At 58.2% G+C, this 15839-nt stretch overlaps 1 protein-coding gene across 1 annotated transcript; it reads right to left on the bottom strand.

Moving 5' to 3' along the window:
* Nucleotides 1-11128: 11128 nt before the first annotated feature.
* Nucleotides 11129-15425, bottom strand: LOC133902463 (putative leucine-rich repeat receptor-like serine/threonine-protein kinase At2g24130). The gene is made up of 2 exons (XM_062344058.1): nucleotides 12034-15425; nucleotides 11129-11940 (listed from the first exon to the last, which is right to left on the bottom strand). Exons 1-2 carry the CDS (start codon nucleotides 14816-14818, stop codon nucleotides 11525-11527), a joined length of 3201 nt encoding a protein of 1066 aa, XP_062200042.1. The 5' UTR covers nucleotides 14819-15425; the 3' UTR covers nucleotides 11129-11524.
* Nucleotides 15426-15839: the final 414 nt, after the last annotated feature.

A 15839-nucleotide genomic window follows, 5' to 3' on the forward strand; every position in this document is an offset into this window, starting at 1 on the left:
GGGCAGTAGAGCTGGCAGAGTTCGACCTACACTTCGTCAGTCGCCAGGCAATCAAAAGCCAGGCGCTCTTCGACTTCTTGGCAGAGTGGACGCCCGTCCCCTACGTCGTCCCAGAAGAGATCTCTGCATATCCCGGGCGCGACGCGCCTGGGTACTGGGTCATGCACTTCGACGGCTCCCTCTCGCTTAAAGGCGCAGGGGCCGGAGTGGTTCTCACCTCCCCAACAGGTGAAGAGCTCCGGTACGTCGTGCAGTTGCAGTTCCGCGCATCCAACAACATGCCGGAGTATGAAGGTCTCATCGCCGGCCTCCGGGCTGCGGTGGGGCTCGGGATTCGTCGCCTCCTGGTCAAAGGGGACTCCCAATTGGTCGTCAACCAGGTATCAAAGGAGTACCAGTGCACGGATCCTCAAATGACGGCGTACGTGGCTGCGGTCAGGAAGCTCGAGAGACGCTTCGATGGCCTCGAGTTGCGGCATATCCCTCGCCGCGACAACGCTCTGGCCGACGAACTCTCTCGCCTGGCCTCCTCACGTGCGCGCGTCCCTACTGGAGTCTTTGAAGAAAGACTCGCACGGCCTTCCGTCCTGCCTGCCGAACAGGATGAAGGGGAAACCTCGAACTCAATTCAGGGGACCCCGGCGGTGCCCTCAGTGGGAAGCCCCGTCAGGGCGCCGCCGTCCGGCGAGTGCGCTGTGCTCGCCGAATGTTCTCAAGATGCCTCGTGGATGTCTGACATCCGAGGGTACTTGAAAGAAAAGTTCCTACCCGGGGATGAGGCGTCTGCCGAAAGAGTTGCTTGGCAGTCCAGACGCTATGCCATAGTAGATGGGGATCTCTACCGGCGTAGCGCAGGAGGTGTCCTCCTGAAATGCATCTCCCGGGCAGAAGGCGGCAATCTTCTCGTTGAGGTCCACGAGGGCGAGTGCGGTGGCCATTCATCATTCCGCACGCTGGTCGGGAAGGCCTTCCGGCAAGGTTTCTACTGGCCTACAGCTCTCCAGGATGCTTCCGAGCTGGTTCAGCGCTGCAGAGCGTGCCAGTTCCATGCAAAGCAGATTCACCAGCCAGCTCAGGCTCTTCATACCATTCCCCTGTCATGGCCTTTTGCGGTCTGGGGTTTGGACATTCTGGGTCCATTCCCCTGAGCAATCGGGGGCTATGCATACCTATATGTCGCTATCGACAAGTTTACCAAGTGGCCGGAGGTGGTCCCAGTCATCAAGGTGACCAAAAACACAGCGCTCCAGTTTATCCGCGGCATCACCAGCCGCTTTGGCGTCCTGAACCGGAACATCACCGACAACGGCACCCAGTTCACAAGTGCCTTGTTCGGGGACTATTGCGAAGACCTCGGCATCAAGCTCTGCTTCGCTTCCGTCGCTCATCCTCGGAGTAACGGACAGGTCGAGCGCGCCAACGCGGAGATACTGAAGGGCCTCAAAACCCGGACCTATAACGTGCTTGCTAGGCATGGGAAGGGATGGGTGGACGAGCTGCCAGCCGTGCTGTGGGCTAATCGGACTACGCCAAGCCGCGCCACCGGGGAGACTCCGTTCTTCCTCGTTTATGGCGCCGAGGCAGTCCTCCCCTCCGAGCTCACTCTGGGCTCCCCTCGAGTGCATGCGTATTCTAAGGGTGAGCAGGAGCAACAAAGGCGCGACGACGTGGACTACCTGGAAGAGCGCCGGCGACGTGCCGCCGTCCGAGCGGCTCGATACCAGCAGAGTCTGCGGCGTTATCATCTGCGCCATGTCCGGGCCCGGTCTCTCGAGGTGGGGGACCTAGTTCTCCGACGCGTCCAGTCACGTGAAGGAATGAATAAGCTGTCCCCTGTGTGGGAAGGTCCTTTCACCGTGATCGCGGTCCCGCGGGCAGGTTCTTTTAGGTTGGCGACGGAGGAAGGGCAGCCACTCCCGAATCCGTGGAACATCGAGCATCTCCGACGCTTCTACCCGTAGATGGTCGTGCTCGCGGCCCAGGTCAGCAAGGCCAGGGGCTTCTCCCCGCCCAAGCAGTCCGAGGGCTCCACCCCTTGGGTAAGTCGCTGTCGCCCCACCTTGTAAATGTTGTACATTCAGTATTTCAATAAGCAATCGCTATGTCAAAATATTTTTTCTGGATTCCGTATGTTTAATCTGTCTGGTGAGGTGCTCGGTTGTGCGAGAAAAAGTTCGCTCTCTCTTTTTCCCCGCTGATAAAAGAATCCCAATCGGTATGCATGCGAGCAGTCGTCGCTGACTTACGTTCGGCATGGTAGGCTGTGGTGTTCGGTGTCGTGACAGACTCCCGGGCACTACCGAGTTTCGGGGCGCTCTGGGTAATCCCGTCGCTCGAGCTGCTCGAGTAGTCCGGAGCTCGGGCCCCCGGAGCGGGCTGTCGGTGCTCGGTCTGGTCTGTCATACCCGGGCGCCACCGAACCATAGGGCCTCTGGGTTATACCTCTGTCCGCTCTTGTCCGCCGGTTTGGGTATTCGAGAGGTCTCGGGTCGAAAACGAGAGCAGTCTGTAGCAAGTACCGCACTAACAGAGCGCACCAGACAAAGAAATTCTATATTCTCTCTTAAGTCACAGGCTGGCAATCACGAGCAGTTCGGCCGCGAGGGCTTCAATGCCCCGGTCTCTGGTCGGCCCCAAGGGTCCTCGGGTGGTCCTACCACTTAGTCATGGGTGGTCGAGATCACCCGACCCCAGGAGCCTCGTATGCCTCTGGGCACTCGGGCGCTCCGTTGAAAGAATCAAGTCCCCGGGCACCCGAGCTCAGAAGCACACCCCTCCTGGATCGGTTGGCCGGAAGGCCGACAGCTGTCCGGTGAGTGGTTATATTCAGACAAGTCTGCTATCAGTAAATTTATGTTCCCGAGTCATTCTCGGGGGCTCTCGCGCTTTAATCTGTTCGGCGAGGTGGTCTCCTCGCACGCAAAAACCCTGCTGCGTGTCTACTTTTTCCCAGAACGACAGAGCGGTTTGTGGAAAGGAGTACCGTGCGTGCGGGAATGTCTGACCGAAGCCCTTCATGGTGGTCGTGGTGTTCGGTCCGCTTTTAAGGACCCCGAGCACTACCGAGTCCTCGGGTGCCCTGGGTAATCCTATCGCTCGAGCTGCTCGAGTAGTCCGGAGCTCAGGCCTCGGGGGCGGGCTGTCAGTGCTCGGTCCGGCCCGTTTTAAGCCTGGGCACCACCGGACCACGAGGACTCTTGGTCACATTCTCGCCCGCACGCGTCTCCCGTCTACTAACTGAGTGGTCGCAAAGTGAAAAAGTGTTCACTAGGCACGGCGTGTTCCAAGCGGGATCGATCTATCTCCCGGGCAAGGAAGTCTGTGTCTTTGTTTCTTAACTTAGGCAATGCGGACTCGCGAGAGCTCGAAGGCCAACTACGCCAGCAATAGCGATCAGGACAACTTCGTTCTCGGGGACGGGAAGGTCAGGAACGGCCCGACTGAGTACTCCCCGGGACTTCCAGGCAGAACATCAGAACAAACATCAAGCACTCAGAGAAATTAGAGTTGCGAGCCCAAGGAAAAGCTGCCATTATATTCACAAGACATATACAAGGCATTTTTCATGGGTTCACTCCTATATTTACATTCATCAAGACAACAAAAGAAAGAAAAAAGCTACAAAAGATCTAGTCGGTGGCGGAGGCGTCGGCTGAATCCTCTAAGTCGTCCCCGGGGGCTGGCGGCGGCGGCACCTCTCGCTTGAAGCCGGCCGTCACCACGGCGGGCGGCCTCTCCCTCAGCCTCAACCACTCCCTCCCGCGCAGGCTCCAGCGGGAAGTTCGGGTCCCTGCTTCGGTAGCAGGCCAGGACGTGCTCGGCCACTGCATGTGCCAAGCCACGTCCCTCCCGGGCGGCAAGTTCCTGAACCGCCCAAGGCAGGGCCTCAAGGCGCTCGCAGACCTGCTGAAGCCCCAACACTTGTCGTGCGGGGCTGTCGCTCTTCTGATCTTCAACGAGCCGCCCAAGACCACCCTTCTCTACGGTCCGCTGCATCCGCCGGAGTATGTCTTCCAGCATATGCTGCAGGTTGACCGGCGAGACAAAAGCGGTCTCGAGCTTCTCCTTGGCAGCCCGTAGCTGCGCCTCGAGTCCCTGGTCCCCGGCCTGCTTCGTCTTGGCCGCCATCTCAGATAAAGCGCGTTCACGGGCGGTCAGTTCCGCCTCGAGCTTCGCGTTCTGCTCCGCCCTGATAGCCGTGGTCGCTGCCGCCGCAGCAGCCTTGCCCTCTCGACGACCCAGTTCGCCTTCTCGGCGACTCAGCTCGCCCTCCCGCCGGGCCAGCACATCCTCCTGCTGGGTCACCGAATCCTCCTGAACAACGAGCTCCAACACCGATAATTCATTGTCCACCTCCCGAAGGGAGACGTCCTCCTCCCAGCGGCGGATCTCTTCCCTGATCTTCCGGAGGTCGTCTTCCCAGCGCTGGAGGTCGGCGCGCGTCTTCTCGGCCGCGCCCTCCCGGCGGGTCAGCTCGGCTTGCCGCTCCTCCGCCGCCTGCTCCCGAGCTGCGACTGCTACCTCCATCTCCTGCGCCTGCCCCATCCTAGCAAGGGCCTCGGCAGCTTGCTACTTCGACGCCTCAGCCAGGCGGGCGGCGCCTTCTCGTTCCCGCGCGGCTTCTGCCCGAACGGTCTTCAATTTTTCTTGTTCCCGCGTGGCTTCCGCGAGGATGTCTTCTAGGAGCTTCTGCTCCCGCGCGGCCGCCGCACGGGCCTCCTCCTGGGCGCCCGCTAGCTGCGCCTTCTCCAATGCCAAGCGGGCGCTTTCGGCCTCGAGCTCCCCCTCCTTGGCGTTCACCGCTGCGCCCAGCCGCCCGACCGCTACCTGGACGCCTTCAATGGCAGCCAGGAAGGGGTCGGCGGGCTGGCCGGGCCCGCCCGGCGGGGCCCAGGCCTCTCCGCAGAGTGCCTCCAGGGGGTCCGAGCTCTCTGCAGGGCCCTGCACCGCCATCCGCCCCGGGCTTTGCCTGCCCGGGGTAGGCTCCGCCGGCACCGAAGACTCGGACGGCGGCCGCATTCCCGCATCGGCCGCCATGTCCGCCGGCCCCGGCAAAGCATCCACCTCCACCGTCATCCGCCCCGGGCTCTCCGCGCCCGGGGTAGGTTCCACCGACGCCAAGGATCCGGACGGTTGCTCCGTCCTCCTCTCGGCCGCCGCCTCCGCCTCTCTCCCAGTGGCCGCCACGACAATTGGTGCCTCCACCGTTCCTGTGCCCGCCTCCGTCGACGCAGCCGGTGGGCTCAGCTCTGGCCTTGGTGCCCGCGCCTTCTCCGTCGCAGTGGCGCCTGCGGCCGGCCTACAGGAGACAGATGAAAAATGTCAAAGCTTAGTTCGGGCCAGAAATGCCTAGGAAAGAGCAAGAAAGGAGACTCACTGATATTGCCATTTGGCCGCTTGGAGCCTGATGTCCGGGTCCGGCGCCGTCGGTCCGGACCCCTCCCGCCGTCTCTTCCGATGGGGGCTCGGTAGGACTGCTGCACGGGCATCGGGTGCCGCTGCGCGGGTCTCGGGTTCCGCCGCGCGTGTCGCGGGCGCCGGTGCAGGCCCCATCCGCACCAGCCGCGGCTCCAGCACCGGGAATGCCACCGCTGCCGTTGGCGACGGCGGAGAATCCGACACTAGAATCAGGGCCCGGGGACGCTTTCCCCGGTCTCCCGGCGCCACCTCCTCGACGGTTTCAGAGGCGCCCTCCTCTCTGGCGCCGTGGCAGCTGCCTGCGGTGGCCCCGTTGCCAGCCCGCGCCGAGCTGGCAGTAGCCTCCTCGCCAAGTAACTCCTCCAATCCGGGGAGCTCGGAGGCCTCGGGGCTCTGGCTCCTCGGCTGGTCCACAGGCCCCTGGGCGTCGAACTCCGGCAGCCGCGCCATGATGGCCACCCGGTCGGGGTTGGCACAGAGTGCCATCTCCGGCCACGGGAGTTCCGCCCGGCCCATATCCTCCGTTCTGGTGATCACCCTTGTTATCCCCCGAAGTTCCACCGGCCCCAGATCCCACCTCGCGCCTATCTGGGCTGGTGATGTCCTCCGGCCCGGTATAGAACCAGCTCGGCCGGGCCCGCTCTCGCAGAGGCGCCAGCCGACGGCGCAGGAAGTCCACAACCACCATGACAGAGGTCAGCCCGGACTCGCGCAGCTCCAGGATGCGCTCCAACACCGGCTTCAGCCTCACGTCTTCTGGCGACGGCGCCTCCCACGTCGATCGCCGAGGTTCCGCCGCCGCCTCTGGCAGCTCGAGGCACTCGTGGGGGTCGACGTCGACGAAGAACCAGTCCCGTCGCCACTCCTCCCACTTGCTGCGCATCACCTGGGGAATGTAATGATCCCCCAGACCGTCCCGGAGCCGAAGGTTGCAGCACCCCGCGACGTCCGCCGTGGAGTGCCCCCTCTTCTTCCCGACCGGCTGAAGGACGAAGAAATGGCGAAGAAGCGTCACCGACGGCACCACCCCCATGAACATTTCGCAGAAATGCACGAAGGTCGCCAACACCACCACAGAGTTGGGGCTTAGGTGCACCAGTTGAATGCCGTACATCTCCAGCACTTGCAGGAAGAAGGTGGAGAATGGCGGCACCAACCCCGCCGCCACAAAGGAGGTGAAGAGGACGATCCGCCCTGGGATGGTCGTCACCGGTGTCAGGCTCGTCGGCGTCACCACCACAGCACCTTCTTGCCCCTCCGGCACCAGCAGTTTCCTGATCTTGTCCGCCGCCTCCTCGTTCCTCAGACGAGACTCCGGCAAGATGCTGTCCGAAGCCTTGTCCCGGCGTCCTCCTCCAACCCTCGTCATCTCGACAAGAATGAAAGGTGTTTTGGCGGTGGAAAGAGAGAGAAGGAAGAGTGCTCCGGTCGCCTGAGAATTTCCTAAGGGCTTCGGAGCACACAGAAAGCAAGAGCGCAAGAGCAAGAAAGCGTAAAGAGGGGGACGGACCGATCATATCCCCCTTTTATATCTCGAAAGTTCAAAAACTGCCGCCCAAACGGTTCGCTCGGCGAAGCGTGGCCTCGATTGGCGCAACCGCCAGGCGAATCTCCCGCCGATCACGCGATGTCAGCGGCTGCCAAGCGTATTTTCCTCGATCCACGCGGCGACCGCGCGTGCCGTCCGTACGGTCATCACACCCTTCGGAAGTTGTGTGGACACGCGTCCATTCATTTTCCCGTTGGGAGGTACTTGAGGTCTGGGTCCGTAAAAACCACCTCTCGAAAGCTTGCCACATGGCGTCTGCACCAGCCCCGGCCTCGGCCGCGACGAAGGGCCCATCCGCCGTCTCCGTCCCATCGCCTACCAATGGGCCCGGGGGCTACTGTCGGTGTATCCGGAACCAGGGGTCCCTGAGTCCCGAGACCGGGCCGACCATCCGCCACGCGTCATCATCCCGTGAGGTCCGCCCTGCGAGATAAGAAGAAGCTAAGTCCCGGGAGAAGGTGCTCGGGGCTGCCGCCTCTGGTTCCCGAGCACCCCAGTTCCCCGATGATCCGCGGAGTCCAAGTACCGGGAAGGAAGTGCTCGGGAGAGAGTACTCGGGGCTGCACGTGGCAGCCCCCGAGGACTCGGTTCCCCGAAGGTTTCCCCCAGTGCTCGGGAGAGAGTGCTCGGGGCTGCACGTGGCAACCCCCGAGGACTCGGTTCCCCGAAGGTTTCCCCCAGTGCTCGGGAGAGAGTGCTCGGGGCTGCACGTGGCAGCCCCCGAGGACTCGGTTCCCCGAAGGTCTCACCGGAGTGCTCGGGAGAGAGTGCTCAGGGCTGCACGTGGCAGCCCCCGAGGACTCGGTTCCCCGAAGGTTCGCGCAAGATCGTTCGATGACCCAAAGGGTCCCCTCGCCGGGGTGTCAGCCAGTCAAAGACACGAATGCCGCATTTAATAGGCACGCGTGGCCTAACATCCTGATATCCTGACATTCTCAGCTGCCCACGCCCTAGTGTCAGACCCTGCCATGCTCTGGCAGGGGGGCGTGGGTCCATTAAATGCACGGGTCCCGTCCCGTTTCACCCGGGTGCCTTGGGATAACGTTGCCAGAATCGAAACGCTCCGCCTGCCACCCTGCCCCGGCAGAAGAACAAGACAGGGTGGGCGCACCGGGCACCTCTACGGCTGCCCGGTGGGCCCTCTTAATGGCCCCGAAGGACCTCCACAGTGGCGGGTGGTCGGATGCACGCCGCAATTTTCCACCGCCCCTGTCACTTCGCCAAGACGGAATGATGACGCCTTTCTCCGTGGCACCTTGGCACGTGCGCCCCCTCTTTCCCATTCAGGATAAGTCGAGGTCGGCGTGCCTATAAAAAAAAGGATGGAGAATACATAAAACCACGCTCACAACTCACAGCTCATGACACACAACACACGACTCACGACTCATCCTTGAAGAATTCCGCCTCAGATCCAGAAGCCCTCAAGAAGCACCCGAAGCCCAGATCAAAAGACGAAGAACGTCACAAACAAGCTCAAGCCAAGCTAGAACACGAGAGCCTCAAGCTCTCTGTAGACAGCTCACCCTTGTAACCAGATACATCCTTGAAGAATTCCCCTCAAGGATAGATATAGCACTCACACAGGAGTAGGGTGTTACGCCTCCGTGCGGCCCGAATCTATCTAAACCCCGGTGCACCCATCTTTCTCGCACTAGGACGATCATCTCCCACCAGCCACTGCATTTATTTCCGTTTCCATTTATTTCCCAGACAAGCTCGTTCAGGATCATCCCCCCGGCCGAATCTCTAAAAAGGGGTCTCTCGGGATCCCTGCGACAGGAGTTCATCCTCCGACAGACTCCTAAGGAGTTCTAGCTAAAACCAAATGAAGTCATGTGTTCCAAATGATGATTCTAAGTAGATCCATGGAGAATCTACAATTAATTTCACACGAGCAAGTAGATTGAGCAATATGCATAAATATTAAGCAAGAACTCAAGAAAAAGAAAACAAGAGAGAAGACACCTAATTTGTTTCCCGAAGTTTGAACACCTCCACTAGAGGTTCCCACGTCTCTGTTGAAGGGCTCGGTCACACTTGAGCTGGGTCTCTCTCAACCTTTTTCTCCTCAAGCTCTGTCACACTTGAGTTTGGGTTTCCACTCTTGATTTCTTCCCTTCTAAAGGCGAAATCAAAGCCTTCACAAACTTCCCATTGCACACCATAACCTTGGGTGCTTGCTGACGATGCCTAGCCACTTAGGGGATTGAATTCCCAAGAGTAACAAATGCTTCGCGAACTTCTTGTCGATGAACTCGAGTGCTCAAGATGGGAGATACACTCACTTGCACCCAAACTTATAATCACTCAACCCAACTCACTTTTGTTCTCAAATCACACACTAGATTGGAATGGGAGGGAGTTCTTTTTGCTCTAGAAGGTTTTTCTTTCATACCCAAGTAGCAGCAAACAAGGATGAGGGTGAGGGGTTATTTATACCTTCAAGTACCGCTTCCTTCTTTCAAACCTTGAGGGTTGCCAACTTAAGACGTTGATAAAGCGCATTAAGGAGTTGAATAATAAGGGCCTCACGACCTGGGATGTGGTGGAGGACTTCATCAAGCTACCGACTCAGTCCCTTGAAGAAGCACCAACACCTAGGGACCGTGTACATGGATTAGAATGACCTGACAAAGGACAACCCTACATGTAACAGTAAATTCTTTATTACCCTTGTCGAGACTAGTTGTGTTGTAACAACCTTTTCGTTTGCAAAGATATCCTAGAAAATTTGCCCAAAGGGTGAAGACCCTATTCGATAAGTCTCCTCCATGGAATAGGAGCGATCTTCCGAATGCAGTTTGCGAGTTGACTATCAGCTAGAGGCTAGCAAATTTAAAAGAATTATTGATCTTTTGATTGCATTATTCCTTTATTACCCCTCTGACTTAAGGATCTGGTCACAGAGTATCTATGCGGTGGTGAGGCCTATCGACGCCAGCGCTGGTGACAAGCAGTGCCACTAGCGCCGCTAGCTCGAACACTCAAGGTAGAAAGAGGATAAGATCTTCTAGCTTGCCTCCGGGTCTGATCGACGCTGCTCTAGCATGCTCTTGGAGACGGCGGCTTCTAATCGGGGTGAATGACTCTGGTAGGGAGTCGGATGTCACGATCGTTCACCACCAGCCCTCACCACTAGTCTGATCCAACTCTCCCCTCTAAGGTAAAATGTCTTCAATCTAAGATCTCATGTATTCGAAGTCCACTCTTCTTTCATTATATTCCTCATCATGTGCTCTTACCAGTTCTCCTAAGTCTCTAAACCGATGCTTCCTTTGTTATATATCTGTGTATACATGAAGACTGAAAGCTGAACCCCAATGAGCAGCTATTTACGAGGGGGGAAAAATACAAATCTCTAAAAGAAGACAAGTGTTCAACATGAGATATTATAAATACATGATGAAGAGACTTAATTAAACTCCAATGAGTGGTTTTCTACGAGAAACAAATGCAACTTTATCACTGGCCAAAAGAAAAAGGAAAATTGCACCGTAAGCCCTAAACTTGGGGTTGTCCCACCTGGGCCTCTTAACTTGCAGTCTATTCTTTCAGACCTTTGAACTTGCGTCGTTGTCTCATCTAGCCTTAGGAACTTGTAGATTATCTTCTCTTGGTCCCTTGAACTTGTGCAGTTGTCTCCCCTAGCTCCTAAAAATTAAAAATTACTTTCTCGGCTCTTTTGAGTTAAAATGCAAGTTTGAAGAGCCAGGTGAGACAATCACGCAAGTTCAAAGGCGTGAGGAAGTAAACCGAAAGTTGGGTGGGGTGGGGGTGGCAGTGGGCTAAGCGAGACACCGCGCAAGTTCAGAGGCCTACCATGCAATTTTCTAAAAAACCCTTTGTAGATGCTACTTAGAAGTGTTCATAATAATTCGTCTCATCTTTGCACATGCAAACTACTTTCAGAAATACCCTATGAGAAGCACAAGCAGTGGACCATTCATTGGATTTGGTTAAGAGCTCAACACACAACTACACGCAATCATCTGCATTCTTGCATGACTGCATATCCAATTATCCATCATCACTGGGATATTATATTTGCTAGGCTGGTCCAATTTAGGCATTGCTACTTGCCGCATTCTCAAACGTGATCCCAATATGCTCCGACGCACGCTTGGATTATCCGAATCATGCAGACAACTTTCCATCGAACTTTGGCACCGGTCTTGTTTGTTTTATATGTATTCATAAACCAGACTTTAATTTTGGCCTGAAATCTGTATCTGTATACACAACACTTGAACAAACTGCTGAAGAAAGTTCACAGGGAAAAACAGAAGCTAAGCAAGAGAAACAGGCGATCAATTCAGCAACTCCCTGAACTGAAATCAATCTAGATGGAGTTATAGCCAATGCTTATATTACACCATTCAGACACCTTCAAAGAACTGATCCTATGTTCTTGCAATATCTCTGCACTCCTGCACGTTTTGCAGATTCAAACCATATTAATTTACCGGTTAGAATAGAATCTTACCTCTTGGAGGAATGCTACTATGCTAGCTATGCATGTATGAACCACATGATCTTAGTAGCTGCTCCTACTAGTCAATCGATATCTTCAAATGTCGTGGAGGAGAATCCCACCGACGACGCGAAGGTGGCCGTCGTGTCGCCGCCGATGTACCGCTTGAGCCGCTCCAGGTCGTCGGCGGCGTCCATCATGGTCGGACGCTCGGACGCGTGTTCCTGGGTGCAGAAGGTGCCGAGCTCCAGCAGCTCGCCGATGGCCACGTCCGACATCCTCCTCACCTCGGGTGTCTGGTCCCGGACCATGCGTGCCAGCGCAGGGTCGACCACATCGTCGGCGCGGCCGTGGTGGCGGTTCTTGACCCACTTGGGCAGGCTCAGCCCCGCCTCGAACATGTCGTCGGTCGGCTTCCTCCTCGTCACCATCTCCAGCACCAGCACGCCGAAGCTGTACACGTCGCCCTTCGTCGTGGGGCTCGAGCCGTAGCCGTACTCTTCCGACCATTAAGAACCACTCAGAATCGATCATCAGGAGCAGTGAAATTGATGGAGAGGAGCGTGCGATTTGATGGTACGCACGTACGTACCTGGAGGGATGTACCCGATGGAGCCGCACAGAATGTTCACGGTGGAGGCGCCGACTTCGGCGGTGTTGGCCACCCCGCCGATGCTCATGACCAGCCGGGAGATGCCGAAGTCGGAGACGAGCGCGGTCATGTCATCGTTGATGAGGACGTTGCTCGGCTTGAGGTCGCAGTGGATGACCTTGACCGGCGAGTGGTGGTGCAGGTAGGCCATCCCCTCGGCGATGTCGCTGCAGATGTTGACCCGCTGCACCAGGCTCAGCTCGGCAGGCGGCCCCGCGTAGAGGCACCGCTCAAGGCTGCCGTTCGCCATGAACGGCAGCACCAGCGCTTTGAAGTCCGGCAGGCTGCACGCCGTGATGATCCGCATGAGGTTCCGGTGCCGGATGCGCTTCAGGACCTGGCACTCGCGGTTGAAGCTCTTGGTCGAGTTCCCCGTCTGGAGCTGCAGCACCTTCACGGCGACCATGGTGCCGTCGCGCAACGTGCCGCGGTACACCTGCCCGTAGCTGCCCGTCCCGACGAGCCGGTCCGCGCTGAATTCGTCGGTCACCTCGACCAGCTCCCTGTACGTGATCCGCGGGTACTTGTACTTCATGACCGGCGACGAGCCGCAGCTGCGTCGGCCCCTGAACACTTCCTCCCGCATTGCTGCGAGACGCTCACGGATCTTACGGACGCTGACCGCGCAGAGGATCGTCAGCGCGAACGCCAGCGCGGCGGTGCTAACGCACATGACGACCAAGAACTTCCGGGACTGGTACCACGTGCGGTGGTGCCTTCCGCAGCCGCGCCTGACCACCGGACCGCAAAGCCGCCGGTTGCCAAGGTAGGACAGAAAGCTGAACCGCGCGAAAGCGTCGGTGCTGGGCACGACGCCGCTGAAGTTGTTGTACGACAGGTTGAGATGTTTCAGCCCGGTACATTTGATCAGGCTCACGGGGATCTCGCCGTTCAGGGAGTTGTTCGAGACGTCGAGGGTCTCCAGGCTCTGCAGGCCGCCGAAGGACCAAGGGAGGACGCCGGTGAGCGAGTTGTGCGACAGGTCGAGGACCGTCAGCTCGACGCAGCCCGAGAGGCCGGCGAAGATCTCGCCGGTGAAGTTGTTCCAGGACAGGTCGATCGTTTGTACTTGCTGCATGTTGCTGAGGCCCCTTGGAAGCTCTCCCCCGAGCTGGTTGCGCGACAGGTTCAGTGTCAACTTGACAATGCCGGCGACTTCCTCGGGTATCACACCGGTAAACCGGTTGCTTGAGAGGTCAAGGCCCATCAGGCTGGCGCAGCGGCCGAGGCTCGTCGGTATCTCCCCGGAGAGCCTGTTCCTCTGCAGGGAGAGAAAGCTGAGCTGGACAAGGCTCCCGATGCTGTTCGGGATGCTTCCCGACAGCGCGTTGCCTGACAGGTCCAGTTCGCCGAGGCGCGAGGCGTTGGCGATGCACGGCGGGATCTCACCCATCAAGGCGTTGTCGGACAGGCTGAGCTGCTGCAGGCTCGGCAACCGGCAGAGGGACTCTGGGATCGTCCCGTTCAGCATGTTGCTCGACAAGTTCATCAGCGTCATGTTGATCACGTCCCCGATGTCCGCCGGGATCGGGCCCTCGATGGCGTTCATCTCCAGGTTGAGGTGCCACATGATCGGCGGGAGCATCGAGCCGAGTCGGCTTGGGAGCCGCCCACCCATCCTCACAGCGCCGGCCTCGACCTCCTGAATGCACGAGCAGTTCGACAGCGCGGCGAAGAAGGGCTCTAGGTTGCTGTTGCCGTCATGGCTCCAGAACCGGTTGTTGGACAAATGCAGGTACTTGAGGTACTTCTTGCCCGATATGATGCTGGTCGGCAGCTCGTCAGCGAGGGAGTTGTTCTCCACGTCCAGCGTCAGTAGAATCGTGCAGTTGGCGAGCCACCGTGGAAGTGTCCCTGTCAGCCTGTTCGAGTAGAGGTTGAGGACGACAAAACTGTCGGCGAGGGTGCCTGAGGCGGCGCGGGGGATCTCGCCGGACAGGTCGTTGTCGCCAAGGTCCGCAACGCCCAGCTTGGTGCAGTTTAAGAAGATGGCCGCCGGGATGGGGCCTGACAGGTGGTTATACTCGAGGCTGAGGTAGTACATGCCACTCAGCTCGGCAAGGGACGGCGGCACGCCGCCGCGGAGCTGGTTATTGCCGAGTTCAAGCACGCCAAGGTTGCGGAGGTTGGAGAGCTCGGCTGGAATCGGCCCCGTGAGGAGATTGCTAGACATGCAGAGATTCTTGAGGCTCGTGAGGTTGCCAATGGCCGTTGGGATGGCGCCGGATATGTTGTTGTTGGACATGTCGAGGCTCCGGAGGCGCGACAGATTGCCGACCACAGGAGGGATGGCACCGGAGATGTGGTTGTCGGACATCACGAGGCTCTCGAGGCGCGTGAGGTTGCCGACGGCTGGCGGCACGGCACCGGAGATGCTGTTGTTGGACAGGTCGAGGCTCCGGAGGTGCGAGAGCTCGCCGATGACCGGTGGGATGGACCCGGAGATGCTCATGTTGGCGAGCGTAAGGCCCACGACGTGCTCCCGCCGCCAGTCGCAGGTGACGCCGGTGAAGCCGCAGACGTGGCCGTTGGACTCATTCCAGTCAGCCAACGCCGCCGGCGACGGCAGCGTGAGCCCGCGCTTCAGTGCCAACAGAGTGGCCTTCTCCTGCAGCAGGACCTGCCGCCACCGCCTCCGCACAACTGCGTCCCGCTCATCCGCCGCCGACACGAGGAGGAAGAGGAGCAGAATAACCGCTGGTTTCACGACCATGGGGACTCTCATCCTGTCCTCGACGGAGGGCACTTGTGCCCCGGCGATGGCCGGACCTACACCTACTAGCTAGGCAGCTAGGCTACTACAGAGCAGTAGACAGTAGTATCTCTCTCATCCGCTAGCTAGAGATCAATCAAGCTTGGGCAACGACCAGAGAGAGAGAGAGAGAGAGAGAGAGAGAGAAGGTGTTGAAGACGCAGGCCTTGCCGAAAACAAAGATGGAGAAGGGTGGAATGGCCTTATGGAAGGCGCAAACGTTTCCGGGGCGGCCATGATTGCGCTGCCGCACGACGCGCGGCTTTTTCGCATGGGTTTGTGCTTGATGAGTGGGCTGGGGAGCGCGCGCGAGCCAGTCGGGAGCTAGTGTGCGCGGCCGCGCGGGGTGACAGCGACGGAGGCGAAAAGGACGGGTCCGGGAGCGGTGGTGGGCTCCGGCAAGGACAGCGCTGGAGATTGTGGGAGAGGGATGGCAACAGGGCTGTGGGATCTCAGATGTGCCGCCGCACTCGCGCGCGCCAGTAGGTCAGTGCAGGCTGCATGCTCTGCTTCTCTCGGCAGGACGAGGATGTGATGCTTGCCACTGTTTCACCCCTGCCAAATCACTTCAGCGTCGTAACCGGGATGAGGAGGATAACCCAACCAATAAGCCTTACTGCTAACAATCCAGTTAGCTCACCTAATCAAACCAAACAACATTCTTCACCAGGTAGTTGTGTTGCCAGAATTGCTAACCTGGTTAACTAAACCAAACATCCAAACCATGAATAGAACTCTAGAAGCGAGCAGAAGTGCAGAACAATAGCAAGTGCAGGAAATTTCAGAAGGAACAAAAATTCACTTTCTTGAGATTATTGGGATAACAAATGGAGGAATGCTCGAATTATTTCTTTGTCTGCCCTAACATAGTTAGTAGTTCCCTTTGCTCAGTCATTTTGGTAGTCAAGCAGCCTACCTGAACAATATATTAACCAAGGATTTGGGGTTAGAAATTTTAATTTTAAAGGGAACAAGGAAGACACAGAGAGAGACC

This window comes from Phragmites australis, chromosome 20, assembly GCF_958298935.1.
Source record: "Phragmites australis chromosome 20, lpPhrAust1.1, whole genome shotgun sequence".
Lineage (NCBI taxonomy): Eukaryota > Viridiplantae > Streptophyta > Magnoliopsida > Poales > Poaceae > Phragmites > Phragmites australis.